The sequence below is a fragment of the Rhinoraja longicauda genome, chromosome 15 (genome assembly GCF_053455715.1).
Source record: "Rhinoraja longicauda isolate Sanriku21f chromosome 15, sRhiLon1.1, whole genome shotgun sequence".
NCBI classification, from domain to species: Eukaryota; Metazoa; Chordata; class Chondrichthyes; order Rajiformes; family Arhynchobatidae; genus Rhinoraja; species Rhinoraja longicauda.
The window spans coordinates 45,079,564-45,102,487 of record NC_135967.1 but is presented as its reverse complement, the minus strand read 5'-3'; the positions used below and the strand labels follow the sequence as shown (position 1 = coordinate 45,102,487).

The window sequence follows — 22,924 nt, the reverse complement described above, 5'->3', positions numbered from 1 at the left end:
CTATAAGATCCCCCCTCAGTCTTCTAAATTCCAGCGAGTACAAGCTCAGTCTATCCAGTCTTTCCTCATATGTAAGTCCCGCCATCCCGGGGATCAATCTGGTGAACCTTCTCTGTACTCCCTCCAAGGCAAGAACGTCTTTCCTCAGGTTAGGAGACCAAAACTGCACACAATACTCCAGGTGCGGTCTCACCAAGGCCCTGTACAACTGCAGCAGAACCTCCCTGCTCCTAAATTGGCTTGGTGGAATTGCAACATCCCTAGTGTTGGCTTGGTGGAATTGCAACATCCCTACTGTGTCGGAGAGTGCTAGTGTACGGGATGATCGCTGGTCAGCGTGGACTCGGTGGGCCGAAGGGCCTGTTTCCGCATTGTGTCTCTAAAGTATCTAAATGTGTCAAAGAAATCCATAGATTCACCACCCTCACGCTAAAGAAATTCCTCCTCATCTCCATTCTGAAGGTACGTCCTTTTATTCTGAGGCTGTGCCCTCTGGCCCTGGACTATCCCACTAGTGGAAACATCCATATTGGACAAATATGTATTCCGCTGAAATTCTAACTGATGGAATGATGAGTCTAGTGTATTGTCACGTGTACTGAGGTTCAGGTAAAAGCTTTTTGTTGCGTGCTAACCAGTCAGCAGAAAGACTCTACATGATTACAATCGAGCCGTCCACAGTGTAAAGTAAGAAATGTTGCTGTAGGAGTGGAAATTTAAAAGAGTGGAGCGATTTTAAGTTTCAGTTTAGTTTAGTTTCGAGATACACCAAGTGCGATCACCCCACATTAACACACTATCCTACACTAGGGGCAATTTTTACATTATTTCACCAAAACATTATTTTACCTCCAAACCTGCGCGTCTTTGGAGTGTGGGAGGAAACCGAAGATCTCGGAGAAAACTCACGCAGTTCACGGGGAGAACGTACAAACTCCGTACAGACGGCGCCCTTAGTCGGAATCGAACCCGGGTCTTTGGCGCTCTGAGCGCTGTAAGGCAGCGACTCTACTGTAGATGCAGTATAATGTGGATAAATGTGAGGTTATCCACTTTGGTGGCAAGAACAGGTAAGCAGACTATTATCTGAATGGTGGCCGATTAGGAGAAGGGGAGATGCAACGAGACCTGGGTGTCGTGGTGCACCAGTCATTGAAAGTAGGCATGCAGGTGCAGCAGGCAGTGAAGAAAGCGAATGGTATGTTGGCATTCATAGCGAGGGGATTTGAGTATAGGAGCAGGGAGGTTCTGCTGCAGTTGTACAGGGCATTGGTGAGACCACACCTGGAGTATTGCGTACAGTTTTGGTCTCCTAATCTGAGGAAAGACATTCTTGCCATAGAGGGAGTACAGAGAAGGTTCACCAGATTGATTCCTGGGATGGCAGGACTTTCATATGAAGACTGGGTACTGATTGAGAATGATCAGCCATGATCGCATTGAATGGCGGTGCTGGCTCGAAGGGCTGAATGGCCTACTCCTGCACCTATTGTCTATTGTCTATTGACTCGGCTTGTACTCGCTGGTATTTAAAAGATTGAGGGGGGATCTTATAGAAACTTACAAAATTCTTAAGGGGTTGGACAGGCTAGATGCAGGAAGATTGTTCCCGATGTTGGGGAAGTCCAGAACAAGGGGTCACAGTTTAAGGATAAGGAGGAAGTCTTTTAGGACCGAGATGAGAACGTTTTTTTTCACACAGAGAGTGGTGAATCTGTGGAATTCTCTGCCACAGAGGTAGTTGAGGCCAGTTCATTGGCTATATTTAAGAGGGAGTTAGATGTGGCCCTTGTGGCTAAAGGGATCAGGGGGTATGGAGAGAAGGCAGGTACAGGATACTGAGTTGGACGATCAGCCATGATCATATTGAATGGCGGTGCAGGCTCGAAGGGCCGAATGGCCGAATGGCCTACTCCTGCACCTATTTTCTATGTTTCTATGTTTAACTCTACCGCTGCGCTACCATGCGGCCCCTTAATGCGTGAATGCAGAGCCACTTCTGTGACTGGCACACATAGAGTTGCCTGGGTTGGGCACCATCACGGGTCTTGTGACAGTTCGTTAATTTACTTCCCCCCAAACCCATGACAAAACAGCATTTCAACGCAAATTCTTCAGCAGTTCATTATGCTGTCACCAATTACTGTCACATGCAGTCTATCTGACATATTTTATGTCCTATTAATAATGCATGGCCCATCTGTACTCAGTGGCACATTTATGAGGCAATGAGGCAAAGCAATCTGAGGAGGGAGATTTGAGTAAATTGAAAACAGTTGGCAGCTATGAGAAATAAATATTTTAACAGGGCAGAACGGTAGCTCAGCAGTAGAGCTATTGTCTTACAGTGCCAGAGACCCGGGTTCTTTAAAAACATTTTTTTTTACAATAGGTGCAGGAGGAGGCCATTCGGCCCTTCGAGCCAGCACCGCCATTCAATGTGATCATGGCTGATCATTCTCAATCAGTACCCCGTTCCTGCCTTCTCTCCATACCCCCTGACTCCGCTATCATTAAGAGCTCTATCCAGCTCTCTCTTGAATGCATTCAGAGAATTGGCCTCCACTGCCTTCTGAGGTAGAGAATTCCACAGATTCACAACTCTCTGACTGAAAAGGTTTTTCCTCATCTCAGTTCTAAATGGCCTACCCCTTATTCTTAAACCGTGGCCCCTTGTTCTGGACTCCCCCAACATTGGGAACATGTTTCCTGCCTCAAACTTGTCCGAGCCAGGTTGGAGCCTATCTACAGGTGCTTTACTGCAACGGTGTTTGTACGTTCTCCCTGTGACCTGCGTGGGATTTCTCTGAGATCTTCTGTTTCCTCCCGCACTCCAAAGTCGTACAGGGTTGTAGGTTAAATGGCTCGGTATAAATGTAAATTGTCCCTCGTGTGTGTAAGATATTGTTTCTTGAGCGGGGATCGATGGTCGCCGCGGACTCGTTGGGCCGAAGGGCCTGTTTCCACTCTGAATCTTTAAACTAAACTAAACTAAGGTCTACTCTGCTGTTAAATCATGGCTGATCTATCTCTCCCTCCTAACCCCATTCCCCTGCCTTCTCCCTACAACCCCTGACACCCGCACTATGGGCGGCACGGTGGCGCAGCGGTAGAGTTGCTGCTTTACAGCGAATGCAGCGCCGGAGACTCAGGTTCAATCCTGACTACGGGTGCTGCACTGTAAGGAGTTTGTACGTTCTCCCCGTGACCTGCGTGGGTTTACTCCGAGATCTTCGGTTTCCTCCCACACTCCAAAGACGTACAGGTATGTAGGTTAATTGGCTGGGTAAATGTAAAAATTGTCCCTAGTGGGTGTAGGATAGTGTTAATGTACGGGGATCACTGGGCGGCACGGACTTGGAGGGCCGAAAAGGCCTGTTTCCGGCTGTATGTATATGATATGATATGATAATCATCAGTACCAAATTCTACTTGGGTGAAGCAGAAATTTGACAGAATTAGAACTTTGATTTTGTTTTAATTTTTTCTAAATAAGATTAAATTCAAGGTTTTAACTTTATCAGATATGTGCTACACTGGAGTGGAATTTTGAAGAGGATAATTTTATATTATTTTGGTCATATTTTAAAAAACTCACAAGAGAGTCTAGAGTGGGTGAAGAGCCAAGAGTCAAGAATGTTTTATTGCCATGTGTCCCGAAACAGAACATTGAAATTCTTGCTTGGGGCAACACAACAGATAAATATAAACCTAGTTTAGGAACAAGGAATTGCAGGTGCCACAGATAGACATAAAGTGCTGGAGTAACTCAGTGGGTCAAGCAGCATCTCTGGAGAAAAAGATAGGTGATGCTTCAGGTCAGGATCCTTCTTCAGAAAAGGCTTTGGAAGATTTGATCTCAGTTATTCTATCCAGCGGTATGAATATTGACTTCTCTAACTTCAAGCAGCCCTTTGCTTTCCCTCTCTATCGACCCCTCCCCTTCCTAGTTCTCCGACCAGTCTTACTGTCTCCGACTGCATTCTATCTCTATTTGCTTTGTTGCTACCTTCTCCCGCCTAACAATGATCCATTCTACATTTTCCTTGTTCTCCTTTCCCTTTGTCCTTTTTTCACACCTTACACATCCTTATCTATGTGTCTCCCTCTCCCCTGACATCAGTCTAAAGAAGGGTCTCGACCCGAAACCATCACCCATTCCTCCTCTCCAGAGATGCTGCCTGTCCCGCTGAGTTACTCCAGCATTTTGTGTCTATCTTCGGTTTAAACCAGCATCTGCAGTTCCTTCTTACACACTAAGATGTAGTTGCTGACTTGGGTTTTGTCTCTGGAACTGAAGCGCTACAATGCTGAGTACTATGTACTGCACTCTGTATCTTCCCCTTTGCTCTACCTATTGTACTTGACTTAGGCTTGATTGCATCAATGTATAGTATATCTGGTCTGTTTGGATGAAATGAAAAACAAAACTGGCCTACAGTGTCCGGGCCTACAGTGTCTGGGCCTACAGTGTCCTGGCCTACAGTGTCTGGGCCTACAGTGTACTGGCCTACAGTGTCCTGGCCTACAGTGTCTGGGCCTACAGTGTCTGGGCCTACAGTGTCCTGGCCTACAGTGTCCTGGCCTACAGTGTCTGGGCCTACAGTGTCTGGGCCTACAGTGTCCTGGCCTACAGTGTCTGGGCCTACAGTGTCCTGGCCTACAGTGTCCTGTCCTACAGTGTCCGGGCCTACAGTGTCCGGGCCTACAGTGTCCTGGCCTACAGTGTCCTGGCCTACAGCGTCCGGGCCTACAGTGTCCGGGCCTACAGTGTCCGGGCCTACAGTGTCTGGGCCTACAGTGTCCTGGCCTACAGTGTCCGGGCATACAGTGTCCTGGCCTACAGTGTCCGGGCCTACAGTGTCCGGGCCTACAGTGTCCAGGCATACAGTGTCCGGGCCTACAGTGTCCGGGCCTACAGCGCCGTCCGGGCTTAATATGGGGCATGGGCGGTCCCATACGGGAAAAACCAACTTAGCCCAAAATACGGGACGTCCCGGCTAATACGGGACAGTTGGCGACCCTAGTTGAGACCCTTCTTCACTCTGAAGGGTCTCGACCCCGAAACATCACCCATTCCTTCTCTCCAGAGATACTGCCCGCCCCGCTGAGTTACTCCAGCATTTTGTGTTTATTAGTGTTTTCTATGTTTCTATGCTCCTTCAACGAGCAGACAATAGACAATAGACAATAGACAATAGGTGCAGGAGGAGGCCATTTGGCCCTTCGAGCCAGCACCGCCATTCAATGTGATCATGGCTGATCATTCTCAATCAGTACCCCGTTCCTGCCTTCACCCCCTGACTCCGCTATCCTTAAGAGCTCTATCTAGCTCTCTCTTGAATGCATTCAGAGAATTGGCCTCCACTGCCTTCTAAGGCAGAGAATTCCACAGATTCACAACTCTCTGACTGAAAAAGTTTTTCCTCATCTCAGTTCTAAATGGCCTACCCCTTATTCTTAAACTGTGGCCCCTTGTTCTGGACTCCCCCAACGTTGGGAACATGTTTCCTGCCTCTAACGTGTCCAACCCCTTAATAATCTTATACGCTTTGATAAGAAATAATCTTATACGTTTCGATAAGAAATAATCTTATACGTTTCGACCTGAGACCTTAGCTGTCTGCGCCCGAGTCAAATTCCTCTCAAGGCATTGCGGTAAGCTTCTCACCTTTTGCCACTGCCCATCGCGAATGGCCAAACAGGAGCAGGCTGCCACGAACCAGCAGTTCCCCAGGTCCCCCTGATGCAGATCGTGCGAGCTGATCCCATTCACGAAGAGGCGAGGAGATTCACAAAGCTCCTGGTGCAAACGTCAAAAGGAAAAGAAAATAAACCACTAATGCTCACAAAGTTCAGGGAGACAGATTTTTTTTCATTGTTTCCAAATTATTTATAAATTGGAAAATCCTGAAAAACTAGACCTTTTCCCTTAACATCTATCTATAAATTTAAAAAAAATTATTAGCCAAATATGTATATTGCCTTGGTGCTTTGCTCGCGAAAGGATAAAAACATGATATACAGCAGATAAGTAAAAATAAAACATTATAATCTAAACATGTGAAAATAAAGTACCAGAGTAAAAGGAAGCTCCAGACTTTTGGCCGTTGAGTAGAGCTACTGCTGTTTTTATGTCTGGCTATGGTGGCTTTGATAGTCCCTTACACTCCCATTGTTGAGGCAATGAAAAGTCACCTGGACAGGTACATGCTTGGGAAAGGTTTAGAGAGATATGAGCCATATATGGACAAGTGGGACTAGTGTAGATGGGGGATGGGATATCTTTCATTCATTTCTTCTGCATCTCTTTGTATCATCGTCCATATCTCCATTTCCCTCTTCCCTGACTCTCTGTCTGAAGAAGGGTCTCGACCCGAAACGTCACCTATTCCTTTTTCTGCAGAGATGCTGCCTGGCCCGCTGAGTTACTCCAGCTTTTTGTGTCTATCTGGGGGATGGGAAAGTTGGGCCGAAAGGCCTGTTGCCGTGCGGTATGAATCTCTGACCAAGTTATTTCACAGCCAGAAAAATACTTCTTAGAAATGGTAGGTGCAAAAAAATAATAGCGGAGTCAGGGGATATGGGGAGAAGGCAGGTAATGATTGAGAATGATCATCCATGATCACATTGAATAGCGGTGCTGGCTCGAAGGGCCGAATAGCCTCCTCCTGCACCTATTGTCTATTGTCTATAATAAGCACAACCAATCTAGAAGCAGGCATGGAAATAAACTTGACGCAAAATTCTTCTGACGTTTGTGGTTAATGGGGCAGAAACTCTAAATGTACTGGTTGTTTGAAAAGAGTATTTAAAAAATGGGAACAAGATGCTAATGAAACGTGGAGTGACGCACAGAAATAACTGTTTCAGTCGTGACAGATGTGTTTGTTCTTCAATGGATGTGATTATTTTACTAACTACATGCACCGTAAATACAGGAGTCGCTAACAAATCATCGATGCATCCACGGAGTGCAGGTTTAATGTGTAGGAAGGAACTGCAGATGCTGGTTTACACCGAAGTTAAACACAAAATGCTGGCGTAACACAACGGGACGGGCAGCATCTGTGGAGAGAAGGAATGGGTGACGTTTCGGGTCGAGAACTTTCCTCAGACTGAGAGTCAGGGGGAGAGGGAGACATAGAGATGTAGAAAGGTAAAGAGTGAAAATACAGATCAAAGGGGACGATGGACCAATGAAGTGTAGAACGGTACATTGTTAGCTGAGGGGAAGCCAACAATGAGGTGTACAATCAGTAATATTCAATCAGAGGGAAGTGGAACTAGTCAGAGAACTGGGATCGGGAGAGAGGGAAGGTAAGGGTTATTTTCAGTTGGAAACATCAATGTGAAAACTGCTGGGATGTAAGCTGCCAAGCGAAATATGAGGTGTTGTTCCTCCAGTATAGGAGCAAAGAGGTCCTTCTGCAGTTGTACAGGGCCCTAGTGAGACCGCACAAGGAGTACTGTGTGCAGTTTTGGTCTCCAAATTTGAGGAAGGATATTCTTGCTATTGAGGGCGTGCAGCGTAGGTTTACTAGGTTAATTCCCGGAATGGTGGGACTATCATTGGGTCTTTGGGTCTTTGGGTCTAAAGCGTCTTTGGGTTTCTAGAAAAACGCTATATAAATGTAATGCATTATTATTATTATTATCATATGTTGAAAGACTGGATCGACTAGGCTTGTATACACTGGAATTTAGAAGGATGAGAGGGGATCTTATCGAAACGTATAAGATTATTAAGGGGTTGGACACGTTAGAGGCAGGAAACATGTTCCCAATGTTGTGGGAGTCCAGAACCAGGGGCCACAGTTTACGAATAAGGGGTAGGCCATTTGGAATGGAGATGGGGAAAAACTTTTTCAGTCAGAGAGTTGTGAATCTGTAGAATTCTCTGCCTCAGAAGGCAGTGGAGGCCAATTCTCTGAATGTATTCAAGAGAGAGCTAGATAGAGCTCTTAAGGATAGCGGAGTCAGGGGGTATGGGGAGAAGGCAGGAACGGGGTACTGATTGAGAATGATCAGCCATGATCACATTGAATGGCGGTGCTGGCTCAAAGGGCCGAATGGCCTCCTCCTGCACCTATTGTCTATTGTCTATTGTCCAATTTGCATTGGGCATGCAGGTTTAATACCAGTGCAAAGACCACGTTAAATATAGAATGTGAACTATAGCAGGTCATGTGGATAAAGAAAAGTCCCGGCCTGCAACATTATCTATCCAGTCCCTGCACAGATGCTGCCTGACCCACAGAGTTCCTCCAGCACTTTGTGCTTTACTCAACGTTCCAGCATCTGCAGATCCCTGGAGAAAATTATATCTCGCTTTGTAACTTCAGCCTGATTTATTCTGATGACAAGTATGCCTTATTATTCAAATTCGGCTCTATTTACAGTACGCAGAGCAAACTACCCCAGATGGAACATAAAACAGCACAGCACAGAAACAGGCCCTACGGCCCACAATGTCCCTGCCAGACATGTCCCTGCCTAGTTAAACTAATGTCCTCTGCCTGCACATGATCCACATCCCTCCATTCCCTGCGTCTATATTATGTTACTAAAACTCTCATCTTGTATATTAATGTGTTTGTTTGTACGTACCAGAGATACAGCCAAAACAGTACACAATAACACAAAAATGTTAGGCCCACCTTACTCGCCATCGGCCTGCGGTTCAAATGGTTGTTATATTTTAAAAGTTATTCACTTTTTAAACTTTAAAAATCACTTTGTAAACTTTAATACATCCCTTTTACACTTGCCCTGCCCGTCAGCCGCGCCTGCGCGGTAATACCTCTGTGTTCGGCATCACAATGGGAACCCATTGTGATTGCCTGCGCAGTTGGGCCCCGTTGATCTAATACTTACATATTAATCTATACTTGATCTATTCATATATTGATCTATACATTTCTCCTCATAATACTTACATAAGATGGCCGCCGAATCCACGCATGCGCAGTTGGGGGAGGGTTGCCGCTCGGAGGGGGGCGGGACCCGCCAGAGTGAAGGGAGTGGCGGCCAATGAGGGGGGGGGGGTGAGGAGATCTCTCCTGCTGCTGGCTGCAGCGATGGCCGCCCGAGGCCGGGGTCCACGCCCGTCTAGTACCGATCTAAAAGCCTCCTAAACGCCACCGTCATATCTGCTACGTTACAGAAATAAAATACAACGTATTTCAAATCTGTAGTATATATTTAGAAAGGTAAAAAGTTAGTTGCAAGTTGCAGAGAGCGTGGTAGAGACATGACCGGGTCAAAGGGAAGTGTCTGATATGGTGAGCTCTTCGTCACCAAGGTGACCTTTGAGCGTGGGAAGGAACTGCAGATGCTGGTTTATACCAAAGATACAATAGACAATAGGTGCAGGAGTAGGCCATTCGGCCTTTCGAGCCAGCACCGCCATTCAATGTGATCATGGCTGATCATTCTCAATCAGTACCTCGTTCCTGCCTTCTCCCCATACCCCCTGACTCCGCTATCCTTAAGAGCTCTATCCAGCCCTCTCTTGAATGCATTCAGAGAATTGGCCTCCACTGCCTTCTGAGGCAGAGAATTCCACAGATTTACAACTCAGAATGGTCTCTGTGGTCTGGGCAATATTAAGGAGAACATCACGTGCCAGGCACCCTGGCACCAAGGATCATGAACCAACACGTACAGCCAACATTTTATATTCAAATATCCAATTTGGCGACTTAAAAGGAAAACAAACAAAATTGGTCTTTGTTGTTTTTAGAACAAGCGATTAGTTGTACTGAGCAGATTGTTTACCTTTTAAAAACACGATTACTTACAGCCATACTCTCTGTAAGTACATATAAATGCAGCAACTGTGGACTCTGGCAGAATAAATGTCCTCAAACCAGCCAGCTCCTTCACTGTGTCCAAAGAAAACTAGTCATTCCTCAGCTCACCGACTGAAATGCCCAAGGCCTTATTCATACGCAACCTATTCCTCAACAAGTTTAATGTGTGGGGTGGAACTGCAGATGCAGGTTTAGGCCTGCAGAAGGGTCTCGTCCTGAGGCGTCACCCATTCCTTCTCTCCAGAGATGCTGCCTGACCCGCTGAGTTACCTTTTAGACACAAGATGCTGGAGTAACTCAGTGGGTCAGGCAGCATCTCTGGAGAGAAGGAATGGGTGACGTTCAGCGACAAGACCCTTCTTCAGACTCAAACCAGCACCTGCAGTTCCTTCCTACACATTAAGTTTGTTAAGGAATAGGTTGAGTACGAATGAGGCCTTGAGCATTTCAGTCTTCCTTATCAAACATATCTCATTTATTAGAGTTTGGTACATTTCCAACTAAAATATTATTTTTAATGCAGTGAAACTGAGTAAACAATATTTGTTAACGTCAACAGAAAATGTGGGTATGGTGTGCTTCAGCGAAACGTCACTATGCTAGTTGTTCTGTCAATAGTTCCAATACAATGTTGACACAAAACCATAAGAGGCTGTTAGAACATAGACTGCGTTTGGTACTTCAGGACTAGAGTATTTTAGTTGAGTTTAGTTTATTGTCTCGTGTAGCAAGGTGCAGTGAAAAGCTTTTGTTGCGTGCTAACCAGTCAGCGTAAAGACAGTGCATGATTACAATCGAACCGTCCACAGTGTACAGATACATGATAAGGGAATAACGTTTAGTGCAAGGCCTGATCAAAGATAGTCCGAGGGTTCACGGTGAGGTAGATAATGGTAGGTAGGATGGTTCAGTTGCCTGATAACAGCCGGGAAGAAACTGTCCCTGAATCTGGAGGTGTGCGTTTTCACCTTTTGCCTGATGGGAGAGGGGAGAAGAGGGAATGGCCAGGGGGTGACTGGTCCTTGATTATTATTATTATTTTTTTTTTTAATAGATACAGCGCGGAAACAAGCCCTTCGGCCCACTGGGTCCGCGCCGCCCAGCGATCCCCACACACTAACACTATCCTACACCCACTAGGGACAATTTTTTAAACATTTGCCCAGCCAATTAACCTACAAACCTGCACGTCTTTGGAGTGTGGGAGGAAACCGAAGATCTCGGAGAAAACCCACGCAGGTCACGGGGAGAACGTACAAACTCCGTACAGACGGCGCCCGCAGTCAGGATCGAACCTGGGTCTCCGGCGCTGCATTCGCTGTAAGGCAGCAACTCTACCGCTGCGCCACCGTGCCGCCGACGGTATGCTGCTGGCCTTGCCGAGGCAGCGCGAGGTGTAGATGGAGTCAATGGAAGGGAGGTTGGTTTGTGTGATGGACACTAGACAGAGGTTGATTTGTCTACCATTTGGCAGCGGAGGCCAGATCATTGGATGAATTTGGGAGAGAGTTGGATGGAGCTCTGGGGGTTGGTGGGGTCGGGGGATATGGGGAGAGGTTGGGAACGGGTTGCTGATTGTGGATGATCAGCCATGATCACAAAGGTGGTGGGGTTTACTAGGGTGGTGAATCTGTGGAATTCGTTGCCATAGAAGGTTGTGGAGGTCTAGTCAGTGGAAATATTCAAGGCAGAGAAAGATAGATTCTTGACTAGTACGGGTGTCAGAGGTTATGGGGAGAAGGCATGGGAATGGGGTTTGGAGGGAGAGATAGATCAGCCACGATTGAATTGCGGAATAGACTTGATGGGACGAATGGTCTAATTCCGCTCCTCGCACTTGTGCTCTAAGGGGTGCCTTCTGATTCTGTTTACCGAGGAACAGCTATATGCATGCCAGAACAAATCTGACATTCAGCGAGATCCAGAACAAGTTTGGCTTGTTGAACTTTGCCATATTATATATTCTGATCTCAGACTGGCATGGAACGGCTGACGTTGGGGAATTGAGTCTACGGTTTATTGCCATTGTAAAACTGAGTTAGGAACGTCAACCTCACCACTCGGAATTCTGCAAGGAATCTCGGATTACCATTAAAAAAACACGTCGTGAATAGAAACATAGAAAATAGGTGCAGGAGTAGGCCATTCGGCCCTTCGAGCCTGCACCGCCATTCAATATGATAATGGCTGATCATCCATCTCAGTATCCCGTACCTGCCTTCTCTCCATACCCCCTGATCCCTTTAGCCACAAGGGCCACATCTAACTCCCTCTTAAATATAGCCAATGAACTGGCCTCAACTACCTTCTGTGGCAGAGAATTCCACAGATTCACCACTCTGTGTGAAAAAAAACTTTCTCATCTCGGTCCTAAAAGACTTCCCCCTTATCCTTAAACTGTGACCCCTTGTTCTGGACTTCCCCAACATCGGGAACAATCTTCCTGCATCTAGCCTGTCCAACCCCTTACGAATTTTGTAAGTTTCTAGAAAATCCCCCCTCAATCTTCTAAATTCCAGCGAGTACAAGCCGAGTCTATCCAGTCTTTCTTCATATGAAAGTCCTGCCATCCCAGGAATCAATCTGGTGAACCTTCTCTGTACTCCCTCTATGGCAAGAATGTCTTTCCTCAGATTAGGAGATAATCACGAGGATGTTGCCAGGACTCGAGGGGCGAGAGGTCGGGCAGGCTAGGACTTTATTCCTTGGAGCGCAGGAGGATGAGGGGTGATGTTACAGATGCTTCTAAGACCATGAGGTGGAATAGATCGGGTGAATGCCCAAAGAGTTTTATCCAGAGTAGGGAAAAATCAAGAACCACGGGAAATAAGTTTGTGAGAGGGAATTAATAACGATACACTATACGATCCGACAGAACTTTATTTATCACAGGATGGAAATTGATATGCCAACAGTCATAAAAACACAAGATACATGAAACATGACATTAATGTGACGAGTGGAAAGGATTGGGGACGTGCAAAGATTTGTGGGGGGGGGGGAGTCAGTCTACCCCACGACAGAAGGGGGAGGAGTTGTACAGTTTGATAGCCACAGGGAAGAAGGATCTCCTGTGGCGTTCTGTGCTCCATCTCGGTGGGACCAGTCTGTTGCTGAAGGTGCTCCTCAGGTTGGCCAGTGTGTCAGGGAGGGGGTGAGCTGTATTGTCCAGGATGCTCCAAGAGAGTAAGGGGCAACTTTTTCATTCAGAGGGTGGTGGGTGTATGGAATAAACTGCCAGAGGAGGTAGCTGAGGCAGGTACCATAACAAATTTAAAAAGGTAGAAACAAGGAACTGCAGATGCAGGTGTTCACAAAAGGACCCAAAGTGCTGGAGTAACTCAGCGGGTCAGGTAGCATCTCCGGAGAACATGGATAGCGATGTTTTGGGTCGACCCTTCTTCAGACGAGGATCTGAAGAAGTGCCCCGACCCGAGATGTCACCTAGGTTTGTTCTCCAGAGATGCCGCCTGACCCGCTGAGTTTCTCCAGCACTTTGTGAACTTTTATAAGATACTTAATTTAGTTCAGTTTAGAGATACAGCGCAGAAACAGGCCCTTCGGCCCCACCGAGTCCGTGCCGACCAGCGATCCCCGCACACTAACACTATCCCACACCCACTAGGGACAATTTTTACATTTACCCAGCCAATTTACCTACAAACCTGCACGTCTTTGGAGTGTGGGAGGAAACCGAAGATCTCGGAGAAAACCCACGCAGGTCACGGGGAGAACGTACAAACTCCGTACAGACAGTACCCGTAGTCGGGATCGAACCCGGGTCTCCGGCGCTGCATTTGATGTAAGGCAGTAACTCTACTGCTGCACCACGGTGCCCGTATTTGGACAGGTAGACGATAGGAAAGGTTCGGATGGATATGGGATATTGGTCAACTGTGGTCAAAGAGTACTAGAGTACTAGCTTAGATGGGGCACCTACTAGCTTTGATGGAGCATCATGGTCGGCAGGGACAGGTTGGGCCGAAGGGCCTGTTTCCGTGCTGTATAACTCTAAGACTCTTTTAGACTTGGGTATCACTTGAACAGCATACAGCAGCTCTCAACTGCAAATTTAAACTTGGGTATTCAGAATTCAAAGCAAGTGTTAACTTCATAGAGCACAGTGGAGCATACTGGCACATGGAGTTGCTGCCTTACAGCGCAAGGGACACCGGTTCGATCCTGACTACGGGCGCTGTCTGTACAGAGTTTGTACGTTCTCCCAGTGACCATATGTGGGTTTCCTCCAGGTGCCCCGGTTTCCTCCCACATTCCAAACTCATAGTAGGTTTGGAGTTTATTTGGCCGTTCGGACAGCACCCGTAGTCGGGATTGAACCCGGGTCACTGGAGCTGTAAGGCAGCAACTCTACCGCTGCGCCACAGCGCTGCCCGGTAGAATCGCTCCGTTGTACATAAGAGGAGCTGAAGAACTTCGTCACCAACAACGGGACCCCACCACTGGCCACATCTTCCCATCCCCTTCCCTTTCTGCGTTCCGCAGAGACCGTTCCCTCCGTAACTCCCTGGTCCACTCGTTCCGTCCTACCTAAACCACCCCATCCCCGGGCACTTTCCCGTGCAACCGCAGGAGATGTAACACCTGTCCCTTTATCTCCCCCCTCAACTCCATCCAAGGACCCAAGCAGTCTATCCTCACCTGCTGAGTTACTCCAGCATTTTGTGAATAAATACCTTCCACATCTCAGATGGTCAAATTGTCAGGAGAGCAATTTAGAGGGTAGCGAAGGAATAATAATAATAATAATAATAATAATAATAATAATAATAATAATAATAATAATAATAATAAACATAAACATAAACTTGGGCGCAACAACATTTTCGGCAGAGTTAAGTTGTTCGACAGTCCAAAGCAAAAGTAAAGCAGAATGGTAGTGATAGATGCATTGGTCACACAACAACAAGAACTCTACCACTGCACCACACTGGAATTTAGAAGGATGAGAGGAGATCTTATCGAAACGTATAAGATTATTAAGGGGTTGGACATGTTAGAGGCAGGAAACATGTTCCCAATGTTGGGGGAGTCCAGAACAAGGGGCCACAGTTTAAGAATAAGGGGTAGGCCATTTAGAACTGAGATGAGGAAAAACTTTTTCAGTCAGAGAGTTGTGAATCTGTGGAATTCTCTGCCTCAGAAGGCAGTGGAGGCCAATTCTCTGAATGCATTCAAGAGAGAGTTAGATAGAGCTCTTAAGGATAGCGGAGTCAGGGGGTATGGGGAGAAGGCAGGAACGGGGTACTGATTGAGAATGATCAGCCATGATCACATTGAATGGCGGTGCTGGCTCGAAGGGCCGAATGACCTCCTCCTGCACCTATTGTCTATTGTCTATTGTCTATTGTCACAGTGCCGTCCTGAAAGGCCCAGGCTTTGCCCCCAGACCTCCTTCCCAACTCTTGCACTAAATGACTGTTCCAGAATTACATCTCAGGAGAGAAGGAATGGGTGACGTTTCGGGTCGAGACCCTAAGGATCTCGACCGAAACGTCACCCATTCCTTCTCTCCTGAGATGCTGCCTGACCTGCTGAGTTACTCCAGCATTTTGTGAATAAATACCTTCGATTTGTACCAGCACCTGCAGTTATTTTCTTATATTATAGTTCCAGAATTACAAATTAGCACCATTGACCAAGAACAGTTCCGTCAGGCGGCAGAGTTTAATTTTAATTCTCATTAACTTCATAAATAAGATAAACAATCCATAATTACAACATAACCTCGCAATAAGAAGAATGTTATTAATAAAATTAATGTTATTTAAATGTTCTGCAGTTCCATTGGATAACAGCACTGAGGGCTTTACAACATCAGACTCAACGATGGACATTCTTCACGACGTTAATGCTGCCAAGAACACAATCTAACCAGGGCAGCCAAATAATTGAAACTTATTTTCAATTATTGGCTGCATCTTAACAGCAATTCATCTCCTGATGTGAAACGTTAAGTGTTTCACTTATGAGGCTTAGGCACCGAGAGGGCCCTTAAATCAAATAGCACATTCTTAACATTAACACGTAACATCTCAGACGGCTGTGGAGGCCAAGTCAATGGATGTTTTTAAGGCGGAGATTGACAGATTCTTGATTAGTGCGGGTGTCAGGGGTTATGGGGAAAAGGCAGGAGAATGGGGTTCGGAGGGAGAGAGAGATCAGCCATGATTGAATGGCGGAGTAGACTCGATGGGCCGAATGGCCTAATCCTGCTGCTAGAACCTACGGCCTAATGCAAATCACAGCCACATCGGTCACCGACTGTAAATCTAGACAAGTTATTTTGTTATGTCACCACAAAGATCCACAAACAGGTCTCTCCTGACCCGGGACTGGCTTTGCGGCACGGTGGCACAGCGGTAGAGTTGCTGCCCTACAGCGCCAGAGACCCGGGTTCGATCCCGACTACGGGTGCTATCTGTACGGAGTTTGTACGTTCTCCCCATGACCTTCGTGGCTTATCTCCGGGATCTTCGGTTTCCTCTCACACTCCAAAGACGTACAGGTTTGTAGGTTAATTGGCTTGGGAAAATTGTAAATTGTCCCTAGTGTGTAGGATAGTGTTAGTGTGTGGGGATCGCTGGCCACGTCTGTTTCTACGTTGTATCTCTAAACTAAACTAAACTAAACCAGGGCTTTAGTCTGTACGCTCCACAAAAACATAGTTTTTTGCCCATCTTGACTATTTGTTTCTCATTCCCACTTGCATTCAAGATACCACTGATGCCTTCAACTGTGCCTTTGCCAATCGCCGAGGCCTACCTGAACTCCCGGTTGCTAAACACTTTAACTCCCTCTCCCATCCCCACACTGACCTTTCTGTCCTGGGCCTCCTCCATTGTCAGAGTGAGGCCCAGCGCAAACTGGAGGAACAGCACCTCATATTTCGCTTGGGCAGCTTACACCCCAGCGGTATGAACATTGACTTCTCTAACTTCAAGTAACCCTTGCTTTCCCTCTCTCTCCATCCCCTCCCCCACACTAGTCATTGTACTAGTTTCACTGTCGTCCTGCTGAGTTTCACTGTTTGTATCCACTCGTTATCACCATCCCCACAGCCAACAACGGACCATTGTGGGCTCCACTTTTCCTTGATCACTGGCTTTGATTTGTCCTTTTGCATATCGTTCATTCGTTTGCCCTATGTACCTTTCCATATCTCTCATTTCCCTCTCCCCTGACTCTCAGTCTGAAGAAGGGTCTCGACGTATAAGATTATTAAGGGGTTGGACACGTTAGAGGCAGGAAACATGTTCCCAATGTTGGGGGAGTCCAGAACAAGGGGCCACAGTTTAAGAATAAGGGGTAGGCCATTTAGAACGGAGATGAGGAAAAACCTTTTCAGTCAGAGAGTTGTGAATCTGTGGAATTCTCTGCCTCAGAAGGCAGTGGAGGCCAATTCACTGAATGCATTCAAGAGAGAGCTACTTAGAGCTCTTAAGGATAGCGGAGTCAGGGGGTATGGGGAGAAGGCAGGAACGGGGTACTGATTGAGAATGATCAGCCATGATCACATTGAATAGCGGTGCTGGCTCGAAGGGCCGAATGGCCTCCTCCTGCACCTATTGTCTATTGTCTATTGACCCGAAACATCACCTATTCCTTTTCTCCGGAGATGCTGCCTGACCCGTTGAGTTACTCCAGCTTTTTTTGTCGACTTTCACTGTTTTCAGATTCCTTGCTTCAGCTGGTCATCTACATACTAAAACTCTCGTTTGTTATCGTGTTTGTGACTGAACTTCAGCCAAAACGGTACACGATGGCGCGACAATTTTAGGCCCACCTTACTCACCGTCGTCACCTTAGTGATAATGCAAGTAGTTTTATTGAAATCGGTGTTATATTTTTTAAGTTATTCACATTTTAAAGTTTAAATCTATCTCCTCGGGAGGGACGGAGGGAGGTGGAGGGAGGTGGGGGGGAGGGAGGTGGGGGGGAGGGAGGGTGGGGGGAGGAGGGTGGATAAGGGGGGTTGAGGGGGATGGAGAGGGGGAAGGGGGAGGGGAGGGAGGGGGAGGGGGATTGGAGAGGGTGCTGCACCAATGCAGGAGAGGTTTGGGCTCATCCAGGGCCGTTTTTACAGCATTATGGGCCCCCGGGCAAAGCAGTGTACTGGGGCCCCTACCGTTACTCTCCCCCACCCCCCTTTCCCTACCAGCCCCCCCCTGTCGTGTCGGCGAAAAGCACTTACCGAAAAGCACTTAGCGATGGACTTAGGGTGCTACATTGTTGCGAAAAGCACTTACAGATCGCTGTGGGAAGCACTTAGGGATGGAAAAGCAAAACACTTAGGGAGCTAATTGTTGCGAAACAGATCGCTGTGAGAAGCACTTAGGGACTGAAAATGTTGCGAAAAAAGCACTTATTGAACTTACATTTTTAAAGTAGTATTTATTTATTGCAAGTCACTTAACATACACAGATCAGCATGGGGCCCCCATGCTCGTGGGGCCCCGGGCAAGTGCCCATCAGGCCCATGCGTTAAGACGGCCCTGGGCCCAACGGGTCCACTTGGTCTAGTTTAGTACTAGAGGGCATGTCAAACACTACAGGCTGTAGCTTTAAAGTGAGAGGGGCAAAGTTTAAAAGAGATGTGCGGGGGAAAGTATTTTTACACAGAGAGTGGTGTGTGTATGGAACGTGTTGCCAGGGGTGGTAGTGGAGGCAGATGTGATAGTTTAGTTTAGGTCAGCTTAGTTTGGTTAATTATCACCACACGTAACAAGGTCCAGTCCCAGAAAAGACTGTACATGAATAATTACAATCATTCAAGCCGTCCACAGTGCACAGATAGAGCTTAAAGGTACAGCACTTAGTCCAAGATGTAACGTTGAAGTCTGAGAAAGTGTGATCAAATATAGATCAAAGATCTTCAAAGGCATGTAATGGACTTTTGAATAGACACAATAAAGTTCAGCTGCAACATCCTCCTCCATTGGGCAGCACGGTGGCGCAGCGGTAGAGTTTCTGCCCTACAGCGAGTGCAGCGCAGGAGACCCGGGTTCGATCCTGACTACGGGTGCTGTCTGCACGGAGTTTGTACGTTCTCCCCGTGACCTGCGTGGGTTTTTTTCCCCGTGATCTTCGGTTTCCTCCCACACTCCAAAGGCGTACAGGTGTGTAGGCTAATTGGCTGGGTAAATGTCAAAATTGTCCCTGGTGGGTGTAGGATAGTGTTAGTGTGCGGGGATCGCTGGGCGGCGCGGACCCGGTGGGCCGAAAGGGCCCGTTTCCGAGCTGTATCGCTAAAAAAAACACACAAAAATAAATATGCAGAGAATGGAGGGATATGGGTTAGGCACAGGTAGATAAGAGAAGAGCTTGTCATCGTGTTTGTGGGCTGAAGGGCCTGTTCTAGTGCTGTACTGTTCTATGTTCTATGATCTATCTTCCCCACAAATGTCCCATTCCACTTGCAGCTCCATCTTACATCTTTTGTTCCTTTCTTGGTCAGTGGCCAAACCAATCTACCCTGTCCACCAGGTAAGGAGAAGGGCTTAGTTTAAGTCTTGGGTGTTGTCCAAGGACCCATTGGATGTCAAAAGCTCTGAGTTTAGTTTAGTTTAGTTTCGTTTAGAGATACAGCGCGGAAACAGGCCCTTCGGTCCACCGGGTCCGCGCCGACCAGCGATCCCCGCACACTAACGCTATCCTACACCCACTAGGGACAATTTTTACATTTGTACCAAGCCAACAACTAACCTACAAACCTGCACGTCTTTGGAGTATGGGAGGAAACCGAAGATCTCGGAGAAAACCCACGCAGGTCACGGGGAGAAGGTACAAACTGCACCCGTAGTCGGGATCGAACCCGGGTCTCCGGCGCTGCATTCGCTGCAAGGCGGCAACTCTACCGCTGCGCCACCGTGCCGCCCAACAGAGGAGGGTGGTACAGTTGAACTTAAACCAAGCCATGGCAAGCCGTCATGTGCAGTGAATCTTTCAACACAAAACATGGAATCTTGAGGACAGAGAAAACAATAAAAGTTTCGCTGGGTGGAAGTTTAGTTGGCGTGACAAATGGTGGCGGGGTACTGATGACAGGGAAAGCAATCATTTAATCTTAGGCAGTACTGCAAAAATAAACACATTCGCTCACAAGAATTTGACGGCATTGGGCCTGAGCCTGCTGGAGTTTAGAAGGAGGAGGGGGGGGGGGGGGGGACTTCATTGAAACTTACCGAATAGTGAAAGGTCTGGATAGAGTGGATGTGGAGAGGATGTTTCCACTAGTGGGAGAGTCTAGGACCAGAGGTCACAGCCTCAGAATTAAAGGACGTACCTTTAGGAAGGAGATGAGGAGGACTTTCTTTAGTCAGAGGGTGGTGAATCTGTGGAATTCATTGCCACAGAAGGCTGTGGAGGCCAAGTCAGTGGATATTTTTAAGGCAGAGGTAGATAGATCTTGATTAGTACGGGTGTCAGGGGTTATGGGGAGAAGGCAGGAGAATGGGGTTAGGAGGGAGAGATAGATCAGCCATGATTAAATGAGGGAGTAGACTTGATGGGCCGAATGGCCTAATTCTACTCCTATTCCTTATGATCTTGTGACTCATCAGTTATTGGAATTATGCATCTTCCTTTTCCCCAGTTGACTGGTCAGAAATCACAGCAAATCTCCAGACAAACACTGTGGGATTCTTAAGGTTCAGGTTTAGGCTTAATATTGTTACGTGTACCGAGGTACAGTGAAAAGCTTCGGTTTGCATTCTCTCCAAACGTATCAGATATACCATACATAGTCGAGAGTCGAAATAGAAACAAAAAATGAGTGCAAGAGTAGGCCATTCGGCCCTTCGAGCCAGCACCGCCATTCAATATGATCACGGCTGATCATCTAAAATCAGTACCCCGTTCCTGCTTTTTCTCCATATCCCTTGATTCCTTTTGTCTAAGAGCTAAATCTAACTCTCTCTTGAAAGGTTCTGCCACCTGCCTCTGTGAGGATTAAGCACAAGAGCCAGTGTTACGGGGCAAATGTGCGCCCATATGTCCATTAACTGCTGAGTTTAGTCTATTGTCACGTGTACCGAGGTACAGTGAAAAGCTTTAAGTTGCGTGCTAACCAGTCCACAGAAAGACAATACATGATTACAATCGAACCATTTACAGCGTGCAGATACCTGATAAGGGAATGACGTTCAGTGCTAGGTAAAGCCAGCGAAGTCCGATCACGGATAGTCCGAGGATCACCAATGATAGGAAGTGGGTACAACTTTCAGGAATTAGGACATTATCGTGTACACTTCCACTAAAGAAATCATTCACGCGTTCATTTCCTCCCGCCTAGACTACTGCAACTCCCTATACACTGGGATCAGCCAATCATCCCTGTCCCGCCTGCAATTGGTCCAAAACGCCGCAGCGAGACTCCTGACGGGTACCCGTAAAAGGGACCACATCACCCCGATTCTGGCCTCTCTCCACTGGCTCCCAGTATGGTACAGAATCAACTTCAAGCTCCTCCTATTCACATACAAAGCCCTAAATGGGCTTGCCCCCCCCCCCCCCCCCATATCAAAAATCTTCTAACCCACCACTCTATCTCCAGGTCCCTCAGGTCGGCCGACTTGGGGCTACTGACTATCCCGCGGTCTAGGCTTAAGCTCCATCGACTCCTTTAAGTCCAGGCTCAAAAACCTATTTCTACTCCCTAGCGTTTGAGCCCCTCTGAGGGGGCGCTGTGACCTGTTTATGTATGTGCTGTTATGTTTGTGTGCCATTGTATGTTCGTTTCTTAGTACCTGAACTGATGTACACCACTTTGGTCAACGTGGGTTGTTTTTAAATGTCCTATACAAATAAAATTGACTTGCCTTGACTTAACCTCACACCTCTCTCTGTGACCATTGACACAAGAGATGCCACAAGTAAAGATGGCAATCCCATTTAAATTAATAGCTTTAAATTTCCACAATCTTTAAACTGATATCTGGTGTGAAAATCGTTTCAGTAATCGGTAGGAATCTTAACCCTAATTATTATTTTTCTTTGCCAAAGAATGTCATTATTACAGCAGGGTTTATTTGGTATTTTATATTGTAATTGCTAACAGCCATTGTTTGTCTTCCTGTCTATTACATGCAAAATGCAAGTCTCGCAGCCTTCCCAACAATAATAAAGCAGCATTTGGCACAGGTATGAAGGGTTGTAGTGACCGGTTTTATGCCCAAGTCACCATTTCGAATCAGTCTGAAGAAGGGTCTCGACCCGAAACGTCACCCATTCCTTCTCTCCTGAGATGCTGCCTGACCTGCTGAGTTACTCCAGCATTTTGTGAATAAATACCTTTGATTTGTACCAAGGGGCCACAGTTTAAGGATAAGGGGTAGGCCATTTAGAACGGAGATGAGGAAGAACTTTTTCAGTCAGAGAGTGGTGAAGGTGTGGAATTCTCTGCCTCAGAAGGCAGTGGAGGCCAGTTCGTTGGATGCTTTCAAGAGAGAGCTGGATAGAGCTCTTAAGGATAGCGGAGTGAGGGGGTATGGGGAGAAGGCAGGAACGGGGTACTGATTGAGAGTGATCAGCCATGATCGCATTGAATGGCGGTGCTGGCTCGAAGGGCTGAATGGCCTACTCCTGCACCTATTGTCTATTGTCTATTGTCTATTGTCATCTGCAGTTATTTTCTTATATTTCAAATCAGGGTAATGGCAACGAGGAATATTTTGGGGTGAAAATTCACCAAACCGCAGAAGCTGCAAATATAGCTTTGTTTAGTTTAGTTTACAGATACAGCGCGGATGCAGGCCCTTCGGCCCACCGAGTCCGCACCTACCAGCGATCCCCGCACACTAGCACTATCCTGCACACACTAGGGACCATTTACAATTTTACCAAAGCGAATTAGCCGACAAACCTGGACGTCTTCGGTGTGTGGGAGGAAACCGGAGCACCCGGAGAAAACCCCCTCTTCTCCCCTCTCCTGTCACGCAAGAGGTACAGAAGTTTGAAAACGCACACCTCCAGATTCAGGGACAGTTTTCCTTGCTCCTCAGGCTTCCTATTAAATCTTTTCCCTCTCACCTTAAACCTATGTCCTCTGATTTTCGATTCCCCTACTCAAGGTAAAAGACTCTGTGCGTTTA

General features: G+C 47.0%; 1 protein-coding gene across 1 annotated transcript in view; it reads right to left on the bottom strand.

Moving 5' to 3' along the window:
• Positions 1–22,924, bottom strand: part of LOC144600437 (calpain-5-like) — an 88,058-nt gene that overhangs the window by 23,764 nt on the left and 41,370 nt on the right. The window contains exon 3 of the mRNA XM_078412032.1: positions 5,672–5,803. Within this exon, the coding sequence (XP_078268158.1) occupies positions 5,672–5,803 (132 nt within the window). The remainder of the gene's footprint in view (positions 1–5,671; positions 5,804–22,924) is intronic.